The sequence below is a fragment of the Sturnus vulgaris genome, chromosome 16, assembly GCF_052056855.1.
Source record: "Sturnus vulgaris isolate bStuVul1 chromosome 16, bStuVul1.hap1, whole genome shotgun sequence".
Taxonomy (NCBI): domain Eukaryota; kingdom Metazoa; phylum Chordata; class Aves; order Passeriformes; family Sturnidae; genus Sturnus; species Sturnus vulgaris.
In genome coordinates this window covers 8,737,036-8,763,383 of record NC_142258.1, presented here as the reverse complement: position 1 = coordinate 8,763,383, position 26,348 = coordinate 8,737,036, and the positions used below count along the sequence as shown (strand labels likewise).

The 26,348-nt window shown below is 43.5% G+C and overlaps 2 protein-coding genes across 2 annotated transcripts in view; one reads left to right on the top strand and one right to left on the bottom strand.

The window, feature by feature from the left end:
* Window positions 1-1,746, top strand: part of LOC106865297 (ATP binding cassette subfamily C member 1 (ABCC1 blood group)) — a 45,614-nt gene extending 43,868 nt beyond the window's left edge. The window contains exon 31 of the mRNA XM_014895260.2: window positions 218-1,746. Coding sequence (XP_014750746.1) covers window positions 218-326 — 109 coding nt within the window. The 3' untranslated portion in view covers window positions 327-1,746. The remainder of the gene's footprint in view (window positions 1-217) is intronic.
* ABCC6 (ATP binding cassette subfamily C member 6) lies at window positions 250-25,185 on the bottom strand. The gene is made up of 30 exons (XM_088174416.1): window positions 25,030-25,185; window positions 24,560-24,685; window positions 23,813-23,950; window positions 23,439-23,564; window positions 22,823-22,884; window positions 21,906-22,037; window positions 21,378-21,590; window positions 20,384-20,561; window positions 19,791-19,952; window positions 18,235-18,327; window positions 17,635-17,838; window positions 17,137-17,283; window positions 16,317-16,404; window positions 15,951-16,020; window positions 15,202-15,328; window positions 14,559-14,735; window positions 13,936-14,103; window positions 12,756-12,939; window positions 12,314-12,377; window positions 11,712-11,829; window positions 10,889-11,096; window positions 9,896-10,206; window positions 9,016-9,215; window positions 8,788-8,914; window positions 8,133-8,234; window positions 7,268-7,414; window positions 6,679-6,837; window positions 6,277-6,443; window positions 5,617-5,811; window positions 250-2,070 (listed from the first exon to the last, which is right to left on the bottom strand). The coding sequence occupies exons 1-30, from the start codon at window positions 25,054-25,056 to the stop codon at window positions 1,794-1,796; spliced, it is 4,497 nt and encodes a 1,498-aa protein (XP_088030542.1). The 5' UTR covers window positions 25,057-25,185; the 3' UTR covers window positions 250-1,793.
* Between the last annotated feature and the right edge of the window lie 1,163 nt (window positions 25,186-26,348).

Below are 26,348 nucleotides of genomic sequence, written 5' to 3'. Positions count from 1 at the left end.
CTGCAGGAGGAGATGGGTGACCATGTGCTGCATAAACAATGTCCCACACAGACCATCTGCAGAGAGGTGGGGAAGGACAGTGAGAACCTCAGCCTATTCACACAGTCATCACTGTCTTCACTTGCAAATAATGGCTGCAGTCTCTGTCTGTACACATATATCCATATCATTCCTTTCTAGATCTTGTGACTTTTTTTTCCATCTCCTTGTTTTACAGAGTTTTAGTCTTGGAGAGAGGAGAAGTGGTGGAGTGTGGTACCCCAGACGAACTACTTCAGGAAAAAGGCATTTTCTATAGCATGGCCAAAGATTCAGGCTTGGTGTAGCATTTGAACTTGGCTATTTACTGTGGGGAAGAGGGAGGTGATACATTTGCAGAAGTGTAACTTCCCCTGAACTGGACTGAACCTGAACCATACAGCTGAGTTTCAGACACAGTGAAGTTAACCAGAGCATGGCAATGGAAGCAACATAAAGATGCAATTTTTTTCTTATTTTTTATTTCTCCTTAGTATTGATTTTAGCCACCTTTAGGAGAAGCTCATACACTGTGCAAAACACTTCGGAGACTTCTTTTTTTTTTGCCTGAAATCTGTCATTATATGCTCAAATGTATGGCAGAGTGATTCATCAGAGAAACTCAGAAAAGCTTTTTCTTCTCATCTGCTCTTATGTTCTGAAGTCCCCCCCCTTTTTTTTAATTTAAAACATTTTTGCAAATGCTAGTTATTTGCTTGTTTGCGGATTCCTCATTTCATGAGCCATCTATTGTGGGATGCACTTGGAACATTTTGTGGCATATAGTACTATAGTCCAAAGATTTTTCTTCTTGTGAAATAAAATGTGTGCCAGACTTTCTCCTTATGGCATTTACTGTACATGGTTAATGCTTTATGCATTGTCCTAAAGGTTTCATGTGTTTACAGCGTAGAGCAGCAAGTTCACTGTCAGTCAGTGGTGCTGATGTGAAAAAGCACAGTCAACTTCCAGGCAGTATTTAAGCATGTCTAGAATGACAATCATTCCAGAACCAAACTGTGCAGCAGTTGGTGGGTTGCTGTGTGCAGTCCCTGATCTTGCACCCAGCTCACTCAGGAATTCCAGCTGGGGTGCCCAGTGCTGGTGACAGCTGTGGGGACGAGGCTGAGCAGTGAGGATTTGCCTGAGCAGAGGCTGGAGGCTCAGGGTGACATTGATTGTAACACCCTTGGCTTTGGCAGTTCTGTGCTTTCATAGCAGCTCTGCCACATCAAGGACCATTAGCCTTATATCAAAGAAACATGCCCTTCATGCTGCTGCTGTTGACTCAAATTTTGTGGGAAAATGTTCTGTTGCAGTTGTTTAAAAAGAATAATTAGTGTTTTTAAAGTTGTGTGTCGAAGGGTCTAACAATTAAAATGGCAGTGGAGTCTGGTTTTCAAGATCCATGTTGAACTTTCATCTTTTTGTGGTAAGAAAAAAGTTACTTTTCTAATGTTCTGATTAGTCTTATTTTAAAGGAAAATGCTGGAAGAAAGCAAACTAAGTCAGATGGATCCAGATACTCAGCACTGAGAATGTGGACTTCTGTGATTGATATTGCTGACCTTAATACTAGACAATTGTTGTCCTTAGAGTAAAGCTATTTATTTTTTTGTAAATTATGACTCTCTGAAACTGAATAGACTGAAAATTTATTTGGTATTTTTTGTAATGACAATGCAAATATTTGCAAAGAACTTGCAGTAAAAATTGTTTGAAAGAAAATGTGTTACTTCTTGCCTTGTGTTTGACAAAGGGTTTGCTTTGTCAGTTCAGCTTTTGCCTTGAAAGTACAAATTATTGGTTCTGCTTAGAGTAATCATTCTGCTTGGCCTGATGTGTGGGGCTGTTAGGGTGGTGGGTGAGAAGCCATGAGTGTAGATAACTGTGCTGTGGTAGGGCTGGATCGTTCTGTGGTTTGCTGAGCAGACCAGGTGATAATGATGGATCAGCAGAGCAGGAGCCTCAGTGCTGTGGTCCTTTGTCACCCCCAGTGGTGTCCGTGGCCTGTGTCTGCCACATCTCCTGAGCTTGGTGTGAATTTTTGCTCTGTGGAAATGGAACAAGCAGGGGCTGAGTGGGGAGTTTGGGGATGAGCTGTGAGTTTAGTTTTTCAAATCCCCAAACACTAGTGCAGCACTGTGATGGACAGAAGGGTGGGATGCTTGAGCACAAGGTTTGTAGGGACAGAGTACAGGGCAAAGCAGGGGGTCTGTGGGTAGGGGCTGGGGCTGGTGTTGTACATTAAGGTGGAAATGGAGCTCCCTGCAGAGACCCAGGCAAGGAACTGTGAATACCACTGAGACACCTTTCCTGCTTGGGAACAGTCATCCTTCAGGAACAATTTGTGATCCTCCCCTTCCACCCCATCCCAGGAGAGCCCTGGCAAGGAATGGGGAGAGGAGCTGCTGTGCAGTTGAATTTACTGTATCTGATTTCAGTGCACATTGATGTATCTTGGCTGACATTATTTACTGCAACATAGAGAATTTCTCACATCTGGAAAAGCTGATTCTGCCAAAAACACAGAATTTCTGGAGACCTGCAAAACCTACCCTAATTCATATGTGTGAACAGAGCTACTGCTGTAAGTGTTCCCAGTCCTGACCCACATGGAGATCCCTTCCTGGTGTGACAACAATGTGACACACAGGAACAACTGTGCTTTGGGTTACTGACACCTTTAACGTTTTGGCATTCCTGTGTGTCTTGTGACCATCTGGGGCACTGGTAGTGCCACTTGCACAGTACATGTATGGCCTGAACTTAGTGCAAATCAATGCATGACATCTCTGATTTTATTTTCTGGCTTTAGCAGTTTCAGTATTGCCTTAAACTTGGGAACATGGGACGAGGATTTTAAGGTATCATTTCTCTCCTACATGGTATCTTCAAGTGTTAACTCCTTTATATATTTTCCTTTAACCAACTTCCAGGTAACTTCTGTGAGACTTGACTTCCAGATTCATCACAGTACTCCCCATATCCCTGGGGACTCCAGTACATCTGAAACATGACGGGTTTTTCATATGTAGTTTTGGGAATTGTTTTGCTTTTGCCTTTGCAGCACAACTTGATGTGTGAAAGCTGATGTTATTTTTGCTTGCTCTTAGTTTGGGTTAGCTGACAGCAAAACTGTGCCCTTTCAAAGGTTAACAGTGCAAAAGTATGTTTTGATTATTGTCTCCTGTTGCCTTCCCTCTTTGTTGCCAACTTAGGAACAGAAAACAAGCATTTGAAGATGTTTATATTGGAGATGATGGAATGCTAAAAGATGCCTGTTTCAGAATTATCCAGCAACACAGGCAATTCTGTTCCTCTTTGGCCTCAGTTAAAAAGGAAAAACACCTAACTTTTATCTCAGTATTTCTAAATGCTCCTGGTTTTGAGATCCATTGATAAACTTTTGGAGTGCTCATAACTCGTATCTGGGTTTGGCATTGTTTTGTCTACCTGTTTTGGTGCCCTCAAGTATGAGAGTTGAATAAAGTAGAGGGAAAATAATTCTTTCCTGGTACCTGAGCACCACCAGCCACTGGACCTCGATATCTTAGGCACTTGCCCAGCAGAAAGTGTAAACTGTTCTTGTGTGCAGAATCCACTGAGCTGAGTTGGAGAAGGAATTGCTGGGTTTTGCCAGTCTGGGTTGATTCCTGCAGCTGGAACTCTCCCATCCCCTCCCCATTGCCCCTTTCTGTGTTATATTTGCTTTAGTTTACTGAAGAGACCCATTTAAATACTTAATTCTATTTTTATTTCAGCTCTCTAGAAAATGGGATGCTTTTACAAAAGTCATAGTAAAGAGCAGTATCTCTGAATGTGTATTGGACTGTCACATTATCATCCTGTGATTCCTGAGGAGACACCTGGGGACAGCTCTGGCTGCAGACACTGTAGGAAGCCCAGAAAGCTTTTGCTTCTGTTTTGCTTTGTTAAAGCAACATCTGACAGGTGACCATGCCCAGAGGCTCTGCAGCTCCAGGGTGGCACATGCAACAGTCAACTTGTACTCAAGAAGAAAACCAGGAATGAACCATCAGGTGAACAGGTGAGATCCTGCTGCTTTCCTCACATGCTGCAGGGATCAGAGAGGAGGGCACTTCCTACCATGCAAATTCCTCATGGCCAAATGCAGTTTGGAAATGTTGTCAATGTTAGGATGTGCCTTTCTGTGAGCACTTGGCAGTGGGAATGCTCCAAGCCCTGGGTAGCAGTGCTGGATGCTCTGCTGCCACTCCCAGCCACGTTCCTGTCCTGCACTGCTGAGCCCCTGCTGGAGCTGGCTCTGCTCCTGCAGAGGGAGGGATGGATCTGATCCCTGGCTCTGACAAGAGGCAGCCTGTGCTCTCCTGCTAAGTGAGGTCCTGCCTCTTTTTCCCTCCTCTCCCAGTGTTTGTGCACTTTGGATGATGAGCTCCAGCTGCTGCCTCGGAGGGTGAGCAGTCCTCAGATACTGACAAAGATATTGACAAAATACAACATTTGTTCTGCCTGGAGCTTAGGATCAACTGCAAACAGCCAAGTTTCCTTGCTACCAGTTAAATTCTTCCTTGCTGTCCATAAAATCTTTCTGGCTTTTAAAAATAATCTGTGTAATCTTGAAGTATGATAGATATTTGGGCTCCACTTACAGTATAAATTGGAAATGCTGTGGTCTTTTTATTTTGGCTTGTTTGCTTTTATACCAGAAAAGTATTTAAGTCCTGACTGGCTCGTTTTCAGCAGTCAAGTGAGGTTTTGGTATCTGGAAACATTATGAAAAGTGGAATTGCTGAGTTTCCTATGGAAATAATGTGTATCCCAAGTTACCCCTTTCCATCTACTCACTGCAGTTCTGGCTCAAACAAGCTTTGGTCGAGTGTCAGGCATTTTAGAGAGAAATCAAAACTCAATTATGAGGTCAATTACTCCTGATGGTGGTGGTGCTATGGGATACTCCATGAGTGAGTCATGCAAGGCCTGATTCTTCCATCAGTCTGTAGAATAGTCCTTTCTGAGCTATTAAGTGTTCTGGAGTATCAAATTCTGCTATCCGGCCATTTTCCAAGACTAAAATCCTGTGAACATTGAAAAAAGTGTAAGTTTGGGGATACCAGCACCTATAATAGACTTTTAAATTTCTACTTAATTTTAAAATAAGCTTCAGTACTTGATGGTTATTCAGCCAAGCTTTCCAACAGCTTTTCAGCTGGGAAACAGTGTTGAGATAGAAAGGGTTTTTGATGAGTGACTGTTCAAGTGCTGAGTTTGAGAAGAGGTTTTTGGCAACTGAGACTGGAGTGAGATTTGTGAACAGAGTACTGGGTATTTCAGTTTCACAAGTCTCAGGTGACGAAAGGAGCTGTAGTCATGGTTTTGCTGTCAGTAGGGGGGGACAGGGCTGTGACAAAGCATGAAAGACATTGTGTGGGAGTAAAGGATCTCTGATTAACCTGTTGGTGCCCTGCTGGTTTAAGAGAGATCCTCCAAACTCTGAAGCAAAGCTTGGAAGTTTAAACACGAAGAGGACAGAAATGAAATTTGCTGTTCAGCACCACGGTGTGTGTCAGTCCCGTCAGCTGCCCGTGTGTTCTCCCTGCTCAGAAATGTCTTTACCTGTCACAGTCCAGGATGGTGTTTACCCGGTGAGCAATGGTTAACACGGTGCTGTCTCTGAACTGAGTCCTCAGCATGGACTGAATCTGGACATCAGTTTCTAAATCCACTGCTGCTGTGGCCTCATCCAGAACGAGGATTTTAGCTTTCTGCAGGAGTGCTCTGGCCAGGCAAACCAGCTGTTTCTGACCAGTGCTGCAAGTAGGAAGAGGGATGGTAAACTGAGGCCAGTAATCACCTTTCCTTGGGGTCAGAACAGATGATTCATTTGAAATTTATAATGAAAAGGTGATTGTTCCCTTTCTCTGAAAGGGTGATTGAGGTTGGTGGCACTGCAGCTAGGTAACAACATGAAACAGCCTAAGGAAGGGAGGGGAAGGTATTGCTATGGCACTCAGAAGAGCTGCACTTGGAACAAATTGCAGGGTTTTAACTACTGCACAAATGCAAACCACCACAATGATTAAGTCTGAAAGGTCTTCCTTAGTGTCTTATGATTTGATTTCATACTGCTAAACAGGATAGTAATACAGCAATTTGCAGTACGGACATAATTTTTTTTTTTTAAGGAATTAGCCTCCTTATCCAACCAGGAGAACCAGCTCTCCTAGCCCAGGGACTGGCACTGCCCTGCCACTGTCTTGCTGCAGATAAAGGTACCTTAGGTTTTCCCCTTGGTCCGTGCACTGATATTCCAGCTGCTCTGGCAAATCTGCGACAAAGTTCTTGAGCTGAGTCAGTTCCAAAGCTGTCCAGATGTCTGCATCAGTGTATTGGTTTAATGGGTCGAGATTCATTCTTAGGGAGTCAGAAAACAAAACTGGATCCTGAGCACAGAGACAGTACAAACAACTCCTGAAATTAATTATAAAAATGAGCTCCTGGGTCCTGCCTGCTGGGTGGGAATCTGTGACTAATGTTATATTGAATGGCAGATAAACATAGTATAGAGGTTATTTCCAACTTGGAAATTGCTGAATGTCCCTCCTCTCACAGAATCTTTATAAACCCTTCTCAGGTGTTCAAGACACTGCTCAAGGATTTTGGAAAAGAGATTCATACCTGGGGAATGACAGTGATCTTGGTTCTGAGGTCATGGAGACCTAGCTGGGCAATATCCTGTCCATCAATTATGATGGCTCCTTCTGCAGCTTCTACCAGTCGCAGCAACCCCACTGCAAGGCTGGATTTCCCAGCTCCTGTTCTGCCAGTTATGCCAATCTGCAAAGTGCAATGGAAGGACGTTGGCTTTGATGTTGATTGTTTTCTCACAGTTGGACAAACATATCATGTAGTTCCTCTTGGCCTTCTGATGAGAGACAGCTTTGCACAGACCAGATCCTTAGGGCTGTTTGTGATTCACAATTTTCTTAAATTTATAGCATTTATAGTTTGCAATTGTTTTGCATGAAAAGGAATCACAAAAGCCTTTGATGGCAAGAATAATTACAAGACTTAACGGTTCGAACAGGGCCTTGAAAAAATGAATTCGTTTGCTGTAATAAGCTGGACAAGGTGTGCAGTGTGGGAGATGGGCTCCTGCTTTCCTGCAGCTTCCAGGTTGCTGTAGCTGGGTGCAGGCAGGGGCTGTGTCCCCTGGATCTGGTCAGTGCCCAGCACTGCTCACCCTGCTAAAGGAGTGGATTTTTACCTTCTCGTGCCCGTTGATGGTCACACTGACACCTCTCAGTGCTAACTCCAAACCTGGCCTGTAGCACAGGCTGTAGTTTCTAAATTCAATCCTTCCCTCAGTGGGCCAAACTTGCCCTTGAAGTTTGCTATTCAGAGATCCGAGTGCCTGGAGAGATGGAAGCAAACAGCAGAGTTGAAGGCTGATTTGAATTACCCAGTCAAGTGGCAATACTGGAATGGGAAGTTCATGAAGACATCTGTGCCAGCTGCCCCCTTTTGCTGTTTCCAAACCAGGAAAAGGCCTCTAACTTCTATACTGCAGATACTGACTTTTTACTTTATCTGAAGATGCCAGTCAGATTTTCTTTACTGAAAATGGAGATGAATGTTTGCTTGCATGTCAGAGTTCTGACATTGAGTGGTTTAATAAAAAAAATTTATATGCTTCTATAAACAGGACTGTGAAAGCCTCCTCCCTCAGGGCAGCACATGGAGATATAATTTTAATGATTACAGAACAAAAATTACTGCACTGGAGACTTTTAGCAGCTAAAAGGCTATCTAGGAGCCATTAGTCATCAGAGAGTTGCATCTGAAGTCACATAATAAATACTCCAAATATGGGCAGGAAATGTCTCATTCCATGAGTGTTAACAAGTGAAGCTATTTTAATGGCAATCCAATGCCATAACTGTCTTAAGGAAATAATGATCAGAGGTTATAAAACAAGTGTAGTCAGTTGGATAAAACTCAAAAGCTGCAGTTCTTTAAAGGAAACATGACTGGCCTTTTAGAAGGGGAAAACTAGGGGAACAGAACAGTTACTCATTGAGTTTGCAGAGATGCTCAGCCCCTTCTAGTAAGGTCAGTAGTGGGTTAGCTACCTCCTTAGGAGTCCTCAGGTATTCTCTCACTCTCGCCACAGAAACAATGTTGTTCTCTACTTCTGTCCAGGAGCGAACCATCCAGTTCAGAACACCAGTTATCTGCCACATTGGGAAAGAAGCATTAGGGCAGATAAAACGAGCCCTGACCTGTGCTCAGGGGTTACTTGGTACTTTGTTTTAGTGTTTATTTCTAAAGATCTCCTCATGAGCTAATTATATCAGAGATTAGATTACATCAGAAAACCTTAAAATGCTGAAGTGAAAGCCAGGTCCTGCCATAGCCCCTTCACCATGTTTATGGAGAATGAAATGCTATTCACTTGGATGCTAAAAGGTAGTGTAGCTATTTTTTAGGCTTTTGTGCAACTAGTCTACGAGCAGGTAAGAGAGTAACTGAAGACCTTGCTTCAGCTGCCCAGGGCTTGCTTTGACTTATATTTAAGTTCAGGTGCAGGAGGAAGAAGATGGCTCATACATGTGTTTATGAGGTTCATTCCCTAAGGGGCCATGTGCTCTAGATGCTCTGGATTTCAGCAATAACAGCAGGATTTGGTCGGAAAAGGCATCTAGAAAGGCACAAAAATAGTTCATAATAGAAATTGCAGTTGCTTTTGATAAAGGTAAGAATGGTATTATTTCCACACTGGGTTACCTGGAGAGCATAGGAAAGGGAGAAGCCAGCAGTTCCTGGACTGAGCCGTGTCCTGCTCATGGTTGCAAACAAGGCTGCAAACAGCACGATGCCATTGCCCAGGAACTCCAGGTTTGTAGCAAGCCACCTGCAGGAGGAGGGGAGCATGGAGCTGTTGCTGGGTGCCCTCTCCCTTTCTCCCAACACATGATTGCAGAACACTTGTGGAGCTGCTGGGCAGATTTGTACCTGTCAGCAACAGCTCCAGGGAAGCAAATTCGCTGGTTCTCATCCACTAGGAAATTGCTCTTTGAAATAAACCTCTGCTGGTCTTTGTGAGCACGGATCACACTGCTGCCTTGGAAAGTTTCTGAGATGTGGGAGTAGATGGGTGACCTGCTGGCAGCCTCCATGTGTCTCAGCTGGCAGGAGGTGGTGACATAGAAGTGCTGGTACAAGAGGAATGAAGGGAAAGTCATTAGAAGGCTTATGCCTCTATGGAGGTATTCCACAGGAAATTTGGAAAGGCCTCAACAAGTGCAAGAGTCTGTTCTATCCTTGTGTTACAAAACCTTTTGTGCATGTAGGAGATGCCCCTAAAAGATGAGGCAGTGTTCCCACCTCTGTTATGTCCCGTCTTTATTAGGAATGACCCTGTGGCTGGGACAAAGGAGCCAGGGTACTGTGAACTTACAAAACCTCTACACTCAGTTTTTCTTGCAGCTCAGCCCTGCTTGATGGAGAACAAAGATATTCTTGCCTTTCCCTAATGCTCAGTCTTGGCTGGATAACATGGATATATTAAAAAGTAGTGTAAGAATTCTGCAGGAAAGGAAAAATGCATTTGGTCTTCATGTGATTTACTCTAATGGAGATGAGGAATATAACCCTAGGTAGGATTTGTTTTAGACATCAAAAAAGCACAGGCCTCTTTGTGAGGTCTCTTGGGTGCTTTGGAAGGCTGAGGTGATGTGGGAAAGGGACTGACATTACTCTTGCTCAGATGCAACATGAGATGATGAAACTCATTTCTGCATGCCTTCACTCCTAAGAAATGGAAGGAGGCTTTCTGCAGGGCCATGGCTGTGCTGCTTCAGCCTCTTCTGTGTGTGTACCTGTGAGCTCCTACCTGGAACGCTGTATAAAGAACAGTCAAGGGCACTATAGCCATTGCTGCCCATGGTGTAGCCACCACAATCACCAGGTAGATCTCCAGTAAGTTGAACAAGAATCCCAGCACAGACTTCAGCTTGTCAGGGATGACAGAATCAACAGCATCCATGTCTCTGGAGAAGCGGTTCAGCAGGTGTCCAATGGGTGTTTGCTCAAAGAAGAGCATTGGGGATCTCATGACACTGCTCAGCAGCTGCAGGAAGAGCTGGCGTGAGGCTAACACACCCCCCAGCAGCACTGCTGCTGTGCAGGCAAACCTGCCAAGGGCTGTAAGAGAAAGGAAATTATTATTACTAGGTCTGAACAAACCCACCTTGGGAGTTCTCCTTTGCAAGACAGCATTTCCACTTAGTCCTGTGAATGCTGCACCAGTGTGCATTCAGGAAGGTGCAACAGGAATTAAACCTCTCTTTAGCAGGAATTAAACCAAGCCTCAGAGGTGAAGGGTAAGCTGCCCTTTCTGTAGGGTAGTTACAGAGTGGTCAAAGACCTTCTAAGCCAGCTTGATGGGGGGCATGTTTTCAGGAACTTAAACATGCAGGACAAATTATTCATTCATCACAAAAGAAGCTTGACTGGGATTACTTTAAATTGCTCAGTGATATTTTTTCTTTTTCTTTTTAAATAGAGTGACCAAAATAATTGTGGCTATTTCAAAAGAAAAAGATAAAGAAATGTAAAAGTCTACAAGTTTCTCTTTTCTCTCTCTTTTACATGACCTAAGCCAAGATTTCATTCAGCACGGAGAAGAGCCCCCACTTGCACTTTGATATAATTAATTTATGCTGGAAGGATGAAAAGAGATGAAAAACCTTTAGGGTTGGGGCCAAAAGCCCAGGAAGCTGAAAGCCCAAGCCTATGCACTTGTTTATATTCTGAGAAAACATCCTGGATATGGGAAAGGGAGGTGGGAATATAGAGAAGAATTAGGTGAGCAACTTAAACGAACCTTGAACCACTCCTAATGCACCAAAGACTCCAACTCTGAGCTCTGTGTGCTGCTGTGTCCCGTTGAGCACAGGGTCATCTGTCCAGAGGCTGAGCCAGTAGCCCCTTGAGAAGGCCATGGCCTGCTGGCACATGAAGGACAGGATGATGTAAACACACAGGGCTGGGCCTGTTGCCTTCAGGTAGGCTCCATACACCCCAGCACTGACCTGGAGAGAGGCACATGGGGAAACAAAAAAGAGGAGGAGTTGGGAGGATCAAGCTTCTTAGCAAAGAAAAACAGCTCTGAAGCAAGGAATGATTTATTATGGCATTTCTCAGTCATATGTCACAGCCATAGCAGCCATGTTGATTCTTGTTTTCCTCATGGATGAATAATGAAGGCATACTTAAAGGAATCATTAATGAATGATTATTATCAACTGATGAATGTTATGCAATAGGTTCACGTTACTTCTGGAATGCATGTAAGGCTTGCTTTATGTCAGGCAGTGGTTTTCCTGTGCTGTTGGTGTGAGAGAGAACTGTCATGCCAACAATGGGTGCTTGTGTGGGGGCCTTGCTGATCAGGAGAGGTGAGGAGATCTCAGTCTGGCTAGTGCTGGGCTTCCCTAAAGAAAAAGCTGCCTCTTCTGGGGTTTCTGACTTACTGCTCTCATCTCTTCTCAGTATAGTATGTCCTTGTCTCAGTTACAGGGCAAACTTGTACAGCTCAGCTGACTCCCTGGCTCTGGTTTAGCTGAGGCAGGGAGCTGACCTGCCTGCCATGGGCATGTTGTCCCATGGAATATGTCCTTGCCTCTACAGGAAGGTGCTGTGCTTACCCTGCCGTGCTGAGTTCTCTCTGCCTTGGTTAATCCTCCACTGGTGGCTGCAGCACTGGTACAATCTTGACTCACAGGAATGGTCTCCCTTTTCACAGCAGATTTTGCTGAATCACCACTTCATGAGGAAAACAAAAATTCTTTCAATTTTTAGCCACCCATCCACCCCTAAATCCATGCCTGTTTTGAGGGCTGCAGTTTTCAAGGTCCTCCAGATTGATCCCAGCCATTGTCCATGTTTGTCACAGGGACTGGGCTCTGTCAAGCCACTGAGGAGCAGAGGCTTAAAGCATTCACTATCTGACGTTGGTTTGGGATGAGTCTGACCTTACAGCCCCACAGGGGAATGATCAGCAACCAAATGTATCAAGGAGCCTGTACTTGAGCTCTGTTCTGCCTCCTTGTGAAATACAGAAGAAATGTCAGTCAACTTCCACATTCAGGAGCACGTTTTAACCTATTCTTGAGTTTTGCTTGTTTGCTCTTGTAATTAATTTACAGATCAATCTCAAACCTGTATCATACACAGTAAGAGCCTCCATGTAGGCTTGAATGGGCTTTTGGAGTAAATTCTTCAGTATCTCAGACTGCTTTAAGCTTACCTGAGGGGTTTCTCCTGAGATGGAACATTTCCAGTGGTGATAGTGCCTTTGGTGTCTCCCATAGCTGTGAAATAAATGTGTTCTTTTCTAAATGCTTTAGAATCCTGTTTTGTCCTATATAGCCTTTGAAAAACAGGTAATATGGAGGAAAGATTAATTTAAACATTGTTTCTAAAGGTAGAAATATCAAGGTGAGGCTTGAAGATTAGCACATATAGTGGGTAACAGTTTACTGCATGATTATTGTCTACTAATATGGATTCAAGAACTAATTTTGAGGTGATGAGTCAGCTGATTTGACAGGTATATTTTTCCCCACACAAAGCAACACCTTGCTGTGATTGGATCTCTGCTTTAAATGTCCATAATAAAACAGATGTGATATGAAGGGAACAACTGACTGATAGACTTAGGAAGAATGACTCCAACACATCTGGGTTACCTGGAAAATCAGCATGAGGCTTCTCTTCTGCAGTAACGTGTGAACGAAGAAATTCTGCAAAGGCTCCATTTTTCTGTAGAAGTTCTTGGTAGGAACCAGTTTCTGAGATCATTCCATCCACCAGGAAAACAATGTTGTCCACTTGAGGCAAAATGTTAATTGTGTGAGTCACCAGCACACGAGTCTGCTTGAATACAGAGGCAACAGTTACAATTGTTCTCCTGTCAGTACTGGTATCAGTATTTCAGTATCAAATTTAGCTCTCAAAAATTCACCAGCCTGAATGGAGTTGAAGGGAATTTCCTTTTTTTAACATTTCTGAGCATATTTGCACAGATAATTGGGTGAAAGGACAGAAGAAAAGTAATTTTCCCTAGATAAATTGGCATATCCAGCATTTCTAATATACAATCAAGCCCTCTGAGTACACCTTAAGTCTGGTACATTCTTCTTAGCCAGCCATTCTGTTTCAATACAATAATTATATTCTGATACTTGCAACCAATCCTCATGAAGAGAACGGTATTTATAATCAGATTTGTTTTTTAAATTGGACTTTCTAATGAAAGAAATTGCTTGCTTCCTGTTTTCCTTCTATAGTGGGAAACTAAATCATGTATTTCTAGGCAATTTATAGTATGAATCCAATAGAGCTGCCCTAGCATCCCTTCTCATGTACCCATGTTTATTATCCAGATTGCTGGAGGAATACCAGGGAAAAACAAAACATAACCAATGCAAAAAGAATGGAGGAGAAGTGTTTAAGTGATGAGAACTGTAAAGGTGCCACTGAACTATTCAAAAGTAATGGGATTAGACGACATGGTGGCAGAATTTGGAAGAGATGAACTCTTCTGAACTGTGCTAGAAGTAAATCTCAAAAGGAGGGAAGGATGTCAACAGAAGACCAAAGAACCATAAACTTGCTGTGAAAGTAAGGCTGGCACTAGGCATGTGGTTTGCATGAGGATAGAACCCTTCCTCCTCCTGGGTGAGATTCCCTGCAGGACTTGCAGGTGCTGTGTGGCCTGCAGAGGTTCCCCAGTCCCCTGCAGCCACTGTAAAAAAAACATTTGTAAGCCCTTGATAAACTGAGCAACCCACTCTACTGGAGACGTGCTGGGGGCTCCACTAATGAGAGATATTGAGCAATTGTTTACAGTTCAGGTTTATAGCACACCTTGTCCTTCAGTAAACCACTGGGTCCAAGAACATGTTCAAAAATGTGCTGCCCAACGTGGGCATCAACAGCTGACAGGGGATCGTCGAGAAGGTAAATTGAAGCCTTCTGGTACACGGCCCGAGCAAGGTTCACCCTCTGCTTCTGCCCTCCAGATAGATTGATTCCCTGGAAAAGATATTGACCCTGTTTATTCCAAAGCTACAGCATATTTCCCAAATGCTGACTCCCTTTTGCACTGAGGCTTTATGACTTCCTTATTTTTAAATCGGTGCATCTCTCTCCCTCCAAATAGGGCTCTTGTAGAGGCAGAGTCTCTTGAACAACTCGTGTCTCCTGCAAAAAGCACCCAAGAATGACTTGGAAGTGTTGATTTTTGTCTTAAACATCTCTTATGTCTCTGGTTTGGCTAATTCTCAGAAGGTGGCTTAAATGAAATTAAATCATGGCCCAACTTCCCAGAAATTCCTGAGCACCTGTCTCTGGTGAGTTTAGGGGTTTTTTTGGTGTTTTCATCACAGCTCCCGAAGCTGTATTTACTCAGGTATAGATGTTTTAAGCAGGACACCTGAAGTTGTAGCTACTCAGGAGAAACTGGCCAAAACATAAACCCAAGGCAGTACCTTTTCTCCTATTTCACTCTTCTGCCCCGCAGGGAAGGTCTCCAAATCAGGGTGCAGTGCACAAGCCTCTGTCACTCTACTGAACCATGTTTCATCCATCTCTTTCCCAAACAGAATATTATCTTCCACTGAAGCATTTAGAACCCAAGCTTGCTGGGGGACATAAGCTGCAGTGCCCTATAAAAGTGGAAGAATGTTAGCAAACTTTTCCACGAGCTCAACTTGACACTGTGGGAACCCATCTTGGAAGAAAAACTCTCTCATTTGTGGAAATCTGGAATGATCGTTGCTACTGACAGTTCTCAGAAGGCTTTGCAAAATATGAGTCTGCACTGTTACTACCTTACAGGGGAGTAAACCGAGGTGCAAGAGCAGGATTGAATTCACCAGGATGACACTTCAGCTCACTGTCAGAGGAGGAAACAGAACTGTATCTTTGAAGTACTATTCCAGCTCCTATTCCCAGAGTTCAGGCTCATCTGAGAGGACTGCAGCACCTTCATATAATTAAACGTGGACTGATACATACAGTGCTAAAATTCAGCACTAAATGGGTTTTCCTCAGGTACCTGATGCTGTGGTTAATACCTTACAGTTCCTGCAAACAGCCTATTTAGAAGCAATTGCTGTGGGGAAAGTTCACCTTCATGGTCACACAGCCATCCGTGGCCTGCAGCTCGCCCAGCAGCGCCGCCAGCAGGGAGGACTTGCCAGCACCCACCTGCCCAACCACAGCCAGCAGAGAGCCCTGGGGCACACTCAGGTTTATGCTGTGGGAAAAGATCAGTCTCTTTACTTTCTGAAAAGAGTTGTAATCATTATCAAAACTCTTGCTATTGTTGCGTATGTATTGAGTAAATTCCCTAATTTCATCCCTTCAGACACCTCCAGCCAGAAAGTCTTCATTCACATTCCCATCCGAGTTTCATACCCAGATCCCCACTCTGGAGATAGGCTAGCCCAAAGCACTGGATGTAGAACATTCCCAAATGTCAGAACTTTTCAAAGCTTTTCTTTACTAAAATGTCAATGCCTTTTGAAATAAGCATGTAGTGATGTCATATATAATATCTTCATTCCGTCTGTTCTACTTTTTTGCATTAAATCACTGTAATTTCATATTTGGGCAAGAAAACTGTATAAAGAAAACAGTTTCCATATAGTAAGGCAACATCCAGATATAGGCACCTTCCCATTTACATGCTCCTCAACATAACAGCAAAATTATGTTTTATCTGATTTTATAATTTTCAGAATTCAACACTGAATATGAAGCAAACTTAGAAGCCTCTGGATATTCTGCCCTGGTTGCACTTAGGTCCTGAGGAATTAGTTCATCCACCATCCACCCTGACCTACAGTACTGAGAGATGACTAAGGATAAGTCTGTACCTTCTAAGACAAGGAGAAGTTTCTTTGCTCCAGCAAAAAGTTCCATTTCTTATGGTGATACTTGCCTGTACTAAAAAATGAAGAGAGACAGACTACTTGTAAATGCAAAGACAGCTACAGAAATGTCCAAATGTATGTGATTTTATGTTTCAGTGTGTATTTATGTTACATAAAATCAACCTTTATTACGAAAAGAAGGTGAAAATCACCAGATTAGATTTCACCGTTAGAAATAATGAGGCCAGAGAGATAAAGTGACAGTAAGGGGCAAATATTTTTCTCTTGACTATGGTGGACACCTGAATAGAAGCTGAACAATTGAAGTTACTCCTCTTAGAAGATGAAAGTGCTAACATAAAAGCTCACCACAGCCAGAAGTGTTTCTGCTTGAGCTCTCAGGATTCAGTTCTTCTAGACTCAGAAAAGCTGCTAAGCGGTTTAAGGAAACTTTGGCCTGAAATGAAACAGCACACAGCAGAAAATAAGATTTAGAGTAGAAAGGGAGCAAAAACCCAAAGCTTGAAGACCACTTAGAATATTGACTAGTGCTATGCTGCAGATGATGCAGGCTTAGGTGGCCTAAGGCAGCTCTTCCTTATGTTACCTGCCTTTATTTCTACTTAGCTTAGCAAAACCCACATATCCTTCCTTGTGTTTCTGGTTCAGTGAAATTGGTACTTTTTCATCCAATTCTTCCTGCAATCTTTCCAGTGATTGCTTCTGTACGTGAAAATTTGTAATAGTCTTTTCAAATAATAGTCTTTTCAAATAGTAATTTGAAAATAGTCTTGGGGTGTAAGAGAGAAATGAATTTCCTAATTTCTTACTGAACAATGAATGCTTTTCTCTCTGGTCTGGACTAGCAGCGTCTCCCCTATAGAGATTTTGCTCCACTTACTCTGATTTCTGTGAGTACAAACAGAACTAGAAGACCCTCTGAGATCTAATGGTGCTTGTACTGAGCCACAAAAGACTTAGGAGTAATTCTTGTTGGCTATTTTGTAAATATAAAGGAGCCTTTTTGAAAAGCAGTGCCACAAAGTACCTTTAGCTGCTTCACCGTTTCACAGTGGCAATTAAATAGCTGATGTGCAGAGCCCTAAGAAATCCCTACCTTTACCTGTTAATGGGGAAATGTAAAGAACCCCTTATGGCCAAAGGAAGAGGAACAGGGCCTGCAGTTAACCTGGACAGCAGCGTTGATGGAGAAGGGCAGGAAGGAGTGGGCAGTGTTGAGGATGTTGATCAGTGTTAAGGACACAAAGGCCTTCTCAGCATCCAGCACGTGTGTGTTGTCCACCAGGGTATAGACAGCAAACATGACAAATGTGATCTGAAAGACAGCAAAGGACAAGTAAACCACTTGCTTCAGATTGGTTCAAGGGTGACAGGCCCTTCAAGACTCTGGGACCCATTTGGTTAAATCCAGGCTATCACCTCCAGGTGCCTGCCCTGCAGCTACCATAGGCAAAGGTCTGGTGTGTTGGTGACAGAACCAAGTTGATCATTGGATGTTCTGCTTTAAGGAGGTTTTGGTGCAGCAGCCACAGCAACTCCTGTGACCTCCAGCTCCTCTGGGCAGATACAATCTCTAGCTGTCCTTAGGAAAAATCTGTCCAGGCAGGAGTACAAAGAAAAAGGCAAGTAACAGCACATGTTTTATGTAGGAAGGTGATCCACTCACCAGGAAAGTTGATGAATGGAAAGAAACTAGGGATGCTGAGAAGAGAATCTGAGATCTTTTTATGGCCTGAAGTTCTTGCTTTCGGATTTCAAGCACTTTCTCCATGAAGGTTTTCTCCCAGCCATACAATTTGATTGCTTTAATGTTGCTGAGAATGGCATTGGTGAGTTTGGCCCTCTCATCCTTATGTTTCATCTGGGTTTCCTGTAATAAATGTTTGAGTTTTATCATTTAATAGATTGAATGTTTAATGGTGCAATTATTCTGAAGAAAAATACCTTATTCCTGCCTCCAAGTCCTGAATAAATTTCCCTGCAGTTAAGCTGTGTATACTGTTTTGCTTATGAATCTTCTAGGCTGGGAAATATTTTACTTTTCATCTTCAGAGCTTTACTTTTACTGGCAGTACATAAAAACAACAGAAAAGTAGGGCAAACATAGTAAAAGGCTGAACATGGAAGAACTTAGTTAAAATTTCAAGAAATTTGCAGGCTTCATATTCTCCTATGTTACTTCAGACAGTCATGGTAAGCACGAATAATAAATGTCAGTAATCACATAACTCAGTAAACCACTTTGGTTTTATGAAGCAAAATGTACCTGAAACTGACTCCTCTTCTTGGTAATCAAGAAATTCAGAGGCAAAAGAAGAAGAAATACAGCAATTGCAGTCAAAGCAGATGGCCCTAGAAGCTGCCAGGAGAGAAAAGGAAAGAGAAGGAACTTCTGGTGATGACTAGGAAAGATTGTTTTTCATTCCCTTCCTTACCCTCCCTCTTATTTGAACTTGTGCATAGTATCCCTCTGGCTAAGCCTTTACCCTAATCTTGCCTTTGCCTTTCCTGGGAGTTGTGTTCCTAAGCACTGTGGATTGTTAACTCTCCAAGCAGGATAACTCCTGTCATCAGGCTGTGCTGAATCTATTTGCTGCCTTGTTAGGAGCTGAAGGCGATCCAGAGGCACGCTGGCAATTTAAGCCATTCCCGGCTCTTCCCGTCCGTCCCTGGATGCGTTCAGAAGGACATCTTGTGGCTGCCCTGAGTAAGTGACCCCAGACAACACCAGGTTTTCCTTAAAAAACAAACTCAAACCCTCAACAAAGTATTCTTGCACTACAAATAACCCAGCTTGTCCGCATGAGATGAAATGGTGGCATTATCATGTGCCATTATCTTGGGACAGCTCTTGGATCCCAAGGTTCATAACAATTATGAATCAACACTTGTTTCTCATGGGGTTAGTTACATCTCCCTAGAGGTGGCTGGAGAGGGGAGTGCTGGTGGACACAGAGAGTTACAGGTATTGTCTGCACAAATCGTCTGCAAACTCCAGCAAACAAAGTGTAATTATGCTCCAACCACATTCAACTTGTCAATGTCATTAGAAAAGGGATGATGACTTTTCATAGTCACAACATCCTGCCAGGCATGAGGCACAATCCATCCTGGGTAGTAAAGGAAGGCCTCAAAAAAAAAAGCTCCTGTTAATCACCTGTCTCTATACTGCTCATATTTCCATTGGCCAAAAACTGGGATTAAACAATAGGGCTCTGCATTGCTCAGAAAATACCATACTTTGATAAAAATTTAGATTACCATCCATTATTTCTAATTCGAGTTTTGCTCTCTCCTTGCTAAACTCCTTGAAACCTATGAAATTCTAAGTATCCAATACTCTTTCTGATGGCATGTAACTTTGCTTCAAGCTGTTTTCACTGATCTTGTGGTAATCAGGCTTCAGGATGAAGTATGTCAAGTTGCTATTTCAGACCATTCCCCATTATGTTCTGGGACTATGCCACGGAGCTGGAACTGGACTTTCAGCCTACACTGGGCCACCACCTTCTGGTTGTGAAGAGAGGTGACAGGAAAATTTCAAGCAGAAGTTTATCAGTCAGCTCACAATAACCATATTCACAGTCTTCTAAAAGCGAGTGAATGCTGAATAGACAGGTGAGAAGATGAACTGAAGGATCAAACAAGGATTCTATATCAATAAAAATATCTTTCAGAAAGAAAAGTGAATGCACCATGCTACAGATCTAAGAAAAATATGGCAATTTCATGTAATTCAAACCAGTAAGTAGAATTCTGAAACCTCCTTTTCCCTCTGGTATTTAGAATAGAAATTGACTGATAAATAGTGTCATGTTTTACCTGCCACAAGAAGACAAAGCAGATGATAATCCGAATAGGAGCCAGCCAGGTCCCATTAAAATAGATAATCAGATCCATTAGCTTCTGCACATCAACAGATACCAGATTAACAATTTCACCAGTGGTTGCTGCTTTCCTTGAGGCATTTGACATAACTAGGATCTAGACAGGGCAGAGAAGAAAGAAAAGACATCATCAAACAATAGCTTTGGTCCAAAAGTGAAACAACATTCTTTTCCTCATAGAGAACAAAGAGTAGGAGAAAAATGTCAAATCCCAGGTGTTAAAACCATGCTACTACCTGGGTCATGTGACTTCACTTCGAGATGAAGCATTTACTCCTTTTTCCCAACCATCATCTACATAAGAAAGTTCATGTGGATTTTTGCTCTTACCTTTGTTTGGCTTTTCCTTCTTAGGGAAGCTCTAAAAAATGTACCTGCCATGTACTGCTCAGAGATGAATATAGCACAGCTACATCCTAAAACTAGTTTCTAATGGCATCTCCCCTGATATTGCTAAGAACAATGTACATCATTACTGCAAAGGTAGGGCTAGAAAAAGCCAAGCTAAAAAAGGAGCTGCAGCCTCACCTTCCTGTACACAAGGCCTGTTACTGCAGTTCTCAGCCTCAGCCCCAGAACAAAGCACATGTACATATAACGCTGCTCAAACAGTGTCTGCAGACAGCCCAGCAGGAACATGCTGAAGGCATAGAAATAGCCAAGCCAGCTCGGGGCTGCCTGATCTTCAATGAACTTCAGGAAAAGCCTGCAAGACAGGAGCAAAATGTTGCTGAGTCCACACAGAACCGATGAAGTATCAGACAAGCACAAAAATAAACTGGCAGAAATACCGGTCATTTTTCTGTATTCCCTCTGGCTGAGGTTTATCAGTAAATAGCAGAAAAATTGGAACATATAATATCCTGATTTTTGAACTCTAGCCACTTGTGGTTTTGAAGCAGTCTCTGATCTCAGCATCCTCTCTGGGTAGACCTCATTTTCAGTGTTAAGGATGGCTCCTGATTTTCATGAATTTGTCAGAAATATGCAAAGTGGTAGCTGTAATCCAAGGGAGTCACTGACATTTCCAGAACTTTTCATAATCTTAATGACTAAGAAAGGAAGAAAATACAATGTAATGCAGGTTGATGTTGTACCAGCAGAACCAACAAAGCATTTTATTAACTAACAAAGCTATTTAAGATGTGTAGGATGCACAGCTGTGCTCTTTATTAGCTAAGGAACATGGAGCCTTAAGACTACAGCAAGTGGTAAGTGATGTGATATATAGAACCATCAAATAACTCCTAGTGAAGCTGTCAAATGGCATGGTGCATCCTGTCCTTCCCACTGCTGGAGCACAGCAGTGCTGACAGTGTGCACAGCTTCACACAGTGGCTTTGTGTCTTTTCCTCCTGACTTGACAGTGGGTTTAGCACAAATGAGACCTGAACTCCTTTTATCAGCACGAAAAGATTTTAAAAGGTTTGTGTGTCTGTGGGTGCTGGCATACACAGCTCTGAGCTCATGGACACAGCAATCCTGTACATGTGACAGAAATACATTATAAATGTGCACATACCTCAGTACCTTCGGGGTGGAGAACAAGAAGACATCACAGATAACTAAGCAGACAGTGCTGAGAAGGAAGTAAGTTCCAAACATGCTCCAGAACATTCTCAGTAAGGGCCCACTCTGACTGTGCTTTGATTGCAGTAGAGCCTCTGTCTCTTCAGCTCCTGCTATGCCAGTTTCAGTTTTCTGACCCTTTTTAAATGTAGCAGACTCCATTTTCCTGAAAGAAGAAACAATGAGAAAGTTACCTACAACTGGAGAAAGCTTGGGAATTTTGTACCTTCAAAAAATCACGAAATACCTCACACTGGGTCCATTACCATGTCCAATATAAAAGCTCATCAAAAGCTGACCCCTCTCACAGAGTTAGTTCTGTGCTTCCAGGAGTAGAAGGATGTTCTCCAGCAGATTTTAACACTTAAAATCAGATTTTGCACAAAGGGACTCACACACCAGTACTTTTAAGTGTATTTGTTTAGATCATCTAGAACTGCCCAGCTGAGCCCATGATGTGCTCTCCAGGTCAAATACTCACTGCTGGGTTCTGCTGTGACACTTCTTCCACTCTCTTTCTGCCCAGGCAACAATTTCTTCAGAAGAGTCCTGTTTCCTGACTGGCCACAAGTCATCCACCCCCAAGGGCTGCTGAGAGCCTTTCCAGAGAAGCCTGGAGGACACAGAGTGTAATCAGGGGAGCACAGCAGGATCTGTGCTGTGTGTGACACTCAGAACACAGGGGCATCAAGACAGTGCACCATAGAGAGCACACAGGCACTGACATCACAACACCACTCAGGACTCTCCTGTCCCATGATAAACATGAATGTCCAGGAACAGCAGTTTTCCTTTGAATCCCTAGGCTATCTTCTGTCAGCACAATGGGGATTTGCAGCCCTAATTTCTAGTCCATACTGAGAGTCTTGAGTAGTGGAGAAGAAAGTTCAGTTTAACTTTCTCTGGGCTTCATGAAAGGCAGATGAGACCTGATCACAGTGGACATTAAGGAATGTAATTGTTTTACTTCTGAATGCTCAGCAGAACACTGGGCCTATCCCTCTTCACTGTTTTCCCCCTCTCCAGCATTTGTTACAGCAAGGTCTGGCAGGCAGAGAGAGCTGTGGTTGGTGTACAGTGATCTTTAGAGATTGATGAGATCTATTCCAAGATTGGGTGGGCACTGGAGGGGTAGTTGGGAGGCAGAAGAGAATTATCTAGAATCACAAATTTGTGTTTTAAACTATTTTGAGAAAAGTAAATTACATTTTTATAATTTGATCTTGTGAGAATACCTCACAAGAGAAATAATTTAAAGAAATAATTTAAATCTTCACTCCATAAGCTAACTCAGGGGCTGAGATATTTCCCAGTGGCTGCCATCTACATCCTCTCTGATGTCTGATGCTGCTGCTTTTTTCTGATATTGTAGCAAAACCACATCTTCTGTTTTCTTACCCAGAGAACCACCAGTATGTGATTTTGGAAAGAAAAGAGCTGCTGGCTTCTGGGCACTGATTCTGATGGGAGAGAAAACACATGTGATACTTATATATAGAAAAGGGCATGTGTCAGATGAATATAGCTCCTCTGTGTGCTTCCCCAGGAAAAGCAATCAGAGTTATCCCCCCTCCCCATTCATTGAACCAGAGTAAGTGTATTGTGGAGGCTCTGTGGGACTGGGAGATTTTGGAGAATTTGAGTATAATGTCTCAGATGGAAGAACAAGGGATATAATTCTTAGCACCCGAAGACATTTATTTTCTTAAGCACAGAGCTTTTCCATACTCATACCACCAAGAGAGTACTGCAGCACAGGAGAGCAGCACCAGGGGAACCAACAGAAGCCCTATCCACTGGTTTCAGTGACAAGAAACGAGTATGGATAGGTTTTTAGTTTTGAAAAACTTACATAGAGAGAGAGAGCGTTGTTATCCCAAATTCTGCCGGTTACCTTTTAAAACCGTCAGCTTCTTTACAAAATGATGCATCTCCCAGACACTCATGTGTATCCCCATATATTTAAAATCCTGTTTCAGCAAGGAAGCATTAGGAAAAGCTACCTTATACTTACAGGATTGTTGTCAGCTTTAGAGAAGAAGGGAGGGTGATCAACTAAGCAGAATAACACAAGTTGTCCTAGCACCAGGCCAGCATAAAGGTAAGTTGTAACATGGTGGAAATGGTCTTCCAGGAAGCCCTAAGGAACAGAATACAGGTGAAAATGAGGTAAGAACCTTCCTGTTTAACCAGCAGAGAAAGAACTCCTCATGTTATACCTCTGCAAATAAATATCCAACACAAGTATAAATGGTCACAAATCATTTTTCTCAGCACGTATTTTAAAAGTGGAATTTGGTTCTCCTCCTTGCAGTCAATGAGACAAAACCAGCCCTGTTGTTTAGAGACTTGGTAGTCTGCACATTAAAGATATGTGATCTCACTTACTTTTTCCAGGGCATGCTGAATTTTGGGACTAAGCATCACAAGTGCAGCCACAAATGATAGCAGCCAGTAAATCAGTAGGACCCCTGAAGACTGGATGCCCATCATTCTTTCTGCTTGGGTAAGGAATAAGGCAAGGACCTGTGAGGAAGTACAAACTTGTCCAAATAAATACCTGGTAATGGAATGCCAAACATCGTTATCAAATTAATGAATACAATAGAGAAAAAATCAGTTAGCTTCTTGCCCAAACATTTCAAGATGTTCAGAGTTTCAGTATTGTTCCTAAGAGGCTAACACTGAAAAGCTTTATGTGCAATTTTGCACTCAAGAATGCCTACAGAGAAGGCAAGTAATAAAATTACAATTGGGCCAACAGGCTGGAAGGATTTAAGCTATGAGGATGTAATGACAGAAGGGGAGAATAGGCACTTATTTATTGAACAGAAATCACATTTCGTTCTAAATCACATAGTGTGGTTATGAGAAATGAAATCCTGTCTTGTTGTGAGACCTCTTTCTAAACCCTATTGAGACCTCAGCTCCTGCCAGGTGTGCTCTGCCCACAAGGTCTGCCCCAACTCCAACCCCCTGATGTGTCACACAGCAGAGAGGCACAGAGTGCATCCCCAGCCTTCTTCTCCCAATCAGCCAAATTTGTGCTCAGGGATAGTGAGAACCATGGGAAATACAAGCTCTGGCCCAGAGGGCTAAGCTTGGCCATGTGCAGACAAACAAGGGAGGAATTACCATTGTGATTCCCACCACAGCAGGGCTAATGAAGAATGCTGGAGTCTGTGGGATTCCTTGGCTTTTCTCCCACACCATGAAGAAGACATCAGAAAAACACAATATTACCAGGATGAATCCAAGGACCTGGGGCAGAGACAGAAAACACACTGGAATGAACTGATATGCTGGGACAATCTACCAAACTGAATGATCCAAACTGCCTGGGCAATAAGACTGGAGAGATGGAAGATCAGTTCTGGGACAGAGAATGTTATGGGAAGTGTCTGGGAATCAAATCGAAGCACAGGGGAGAGGATCTTATGACATATCTTCCTAAAACTATACTTGAGTTCTACTGACCTAAGCCAGTTAATGCCAAAAAAACCAACAGAGATGGATCATCGGGAAAGAATTAATAATTTAGAAAAGTTAAGTTCTGCATCAAAGTTGAGATAATTTTAGGACCAAACCCTGTGCTTTACCCTTACCATTTTTGCTTTGAAGATGTGGGACATCCTGATGTAGCCTTTGTTTCTGTGTCGAAGGTACCAGTAGTAGAAAGGAAAACAGATCCAAAGATAGGCACAAGGGATGCAGGCAATGATGGAGCTCTCGAAGCACCAGGTCAGTCCTGGGATGTTTGCCTGCCATGTCTGGTTCCAGTCCTGAAATAAACAATGCAGAAGTGACGGACATGATGCAGAGCAAGGCTGGAGACAGGAATCCCATGACGGAAAGAGGAAGCCGATAATGACTCGCATATTACGGGAGTTTATCAAGCTTAAGGATGGAAATCTATGGAAATCTATGCGAGTCTGGAGTGATCGACTCACTAGAGCCCTTTTAAAGGTATTTCTGTGGTGGGTCCGGGCTGCGTCCGCACTCGCAGCTCATCACATTTACTGCAGTCTGTTCGGCGTCCGGGCGAACACTCGCCCCGGGGAAGCAAAGTCCTCGCCACAGCAGCCCCTGAGAGGAACACAGCTCCCCGCACGGCGGAGTGCCGGCCGCCTGCCCTCAGTGCCAGAGCCCCCAGTGCCACAGACCCCAGTGCCACAGCCCTCATTGCTGCCTGCCCTCAGTGCCAGTCCCCAGTGTCGCCTGCCCTCATTGCCTCCTGCCCTCGTTGCCTCCTGCCCGCCCGCCCGCCCTCAGTGCCGCAGCCCGCGGGGCCGCGCCGTGCCGCGGCCTCCATCGCTCACTCACCCCGTCCCGGGGCCAGCACAGCGCACTGCCCGCACCCATGGGCGCTCCCTCGGCCCGGCACCCTCAGCCCGCTGCCCGGCGCCGTTTCCTCGCTGGGCAGAGCTGCAATCCCGCCGGGCGTGGGAGCGACTGCGGAGAGCCCCGTGCGGCCCCGAGCGGCCCCGTGCGGCCCTGTCCAAAGTCCGGCCGAGCCACGGCGGCGGCAGAGCGCGCTCCGAGGCGGAGCCCCCGGGATTGTCGATTGTAGGAACTCTCTAAGCACAGACACACGATTATTTTAGAGAGGAGACATTGTTTATTCTTTCCAAAAATTGGGTAACACCAATACTTTTCAATACAGTAACATTTACATGAACACGCCCACCTAAGACATATTCTCCATCTACCTGATGCATGTTTATATAAGTGACATAACTTCACGCAACGCTTGAAACACAAAATTCTTTTCTTTATTGAGCAACTTCTGTTGTAGAAGTTATCTGACCTTAGTTGCGTTCACAAAAAGCGAGAACATACATAACCCCTTTCATCAAGTGACTTTACACCAGCTACGCCTACAAAAGGTGCGAAGGTGCAGCAAGGGAAGGATAAGGTTGGAAGC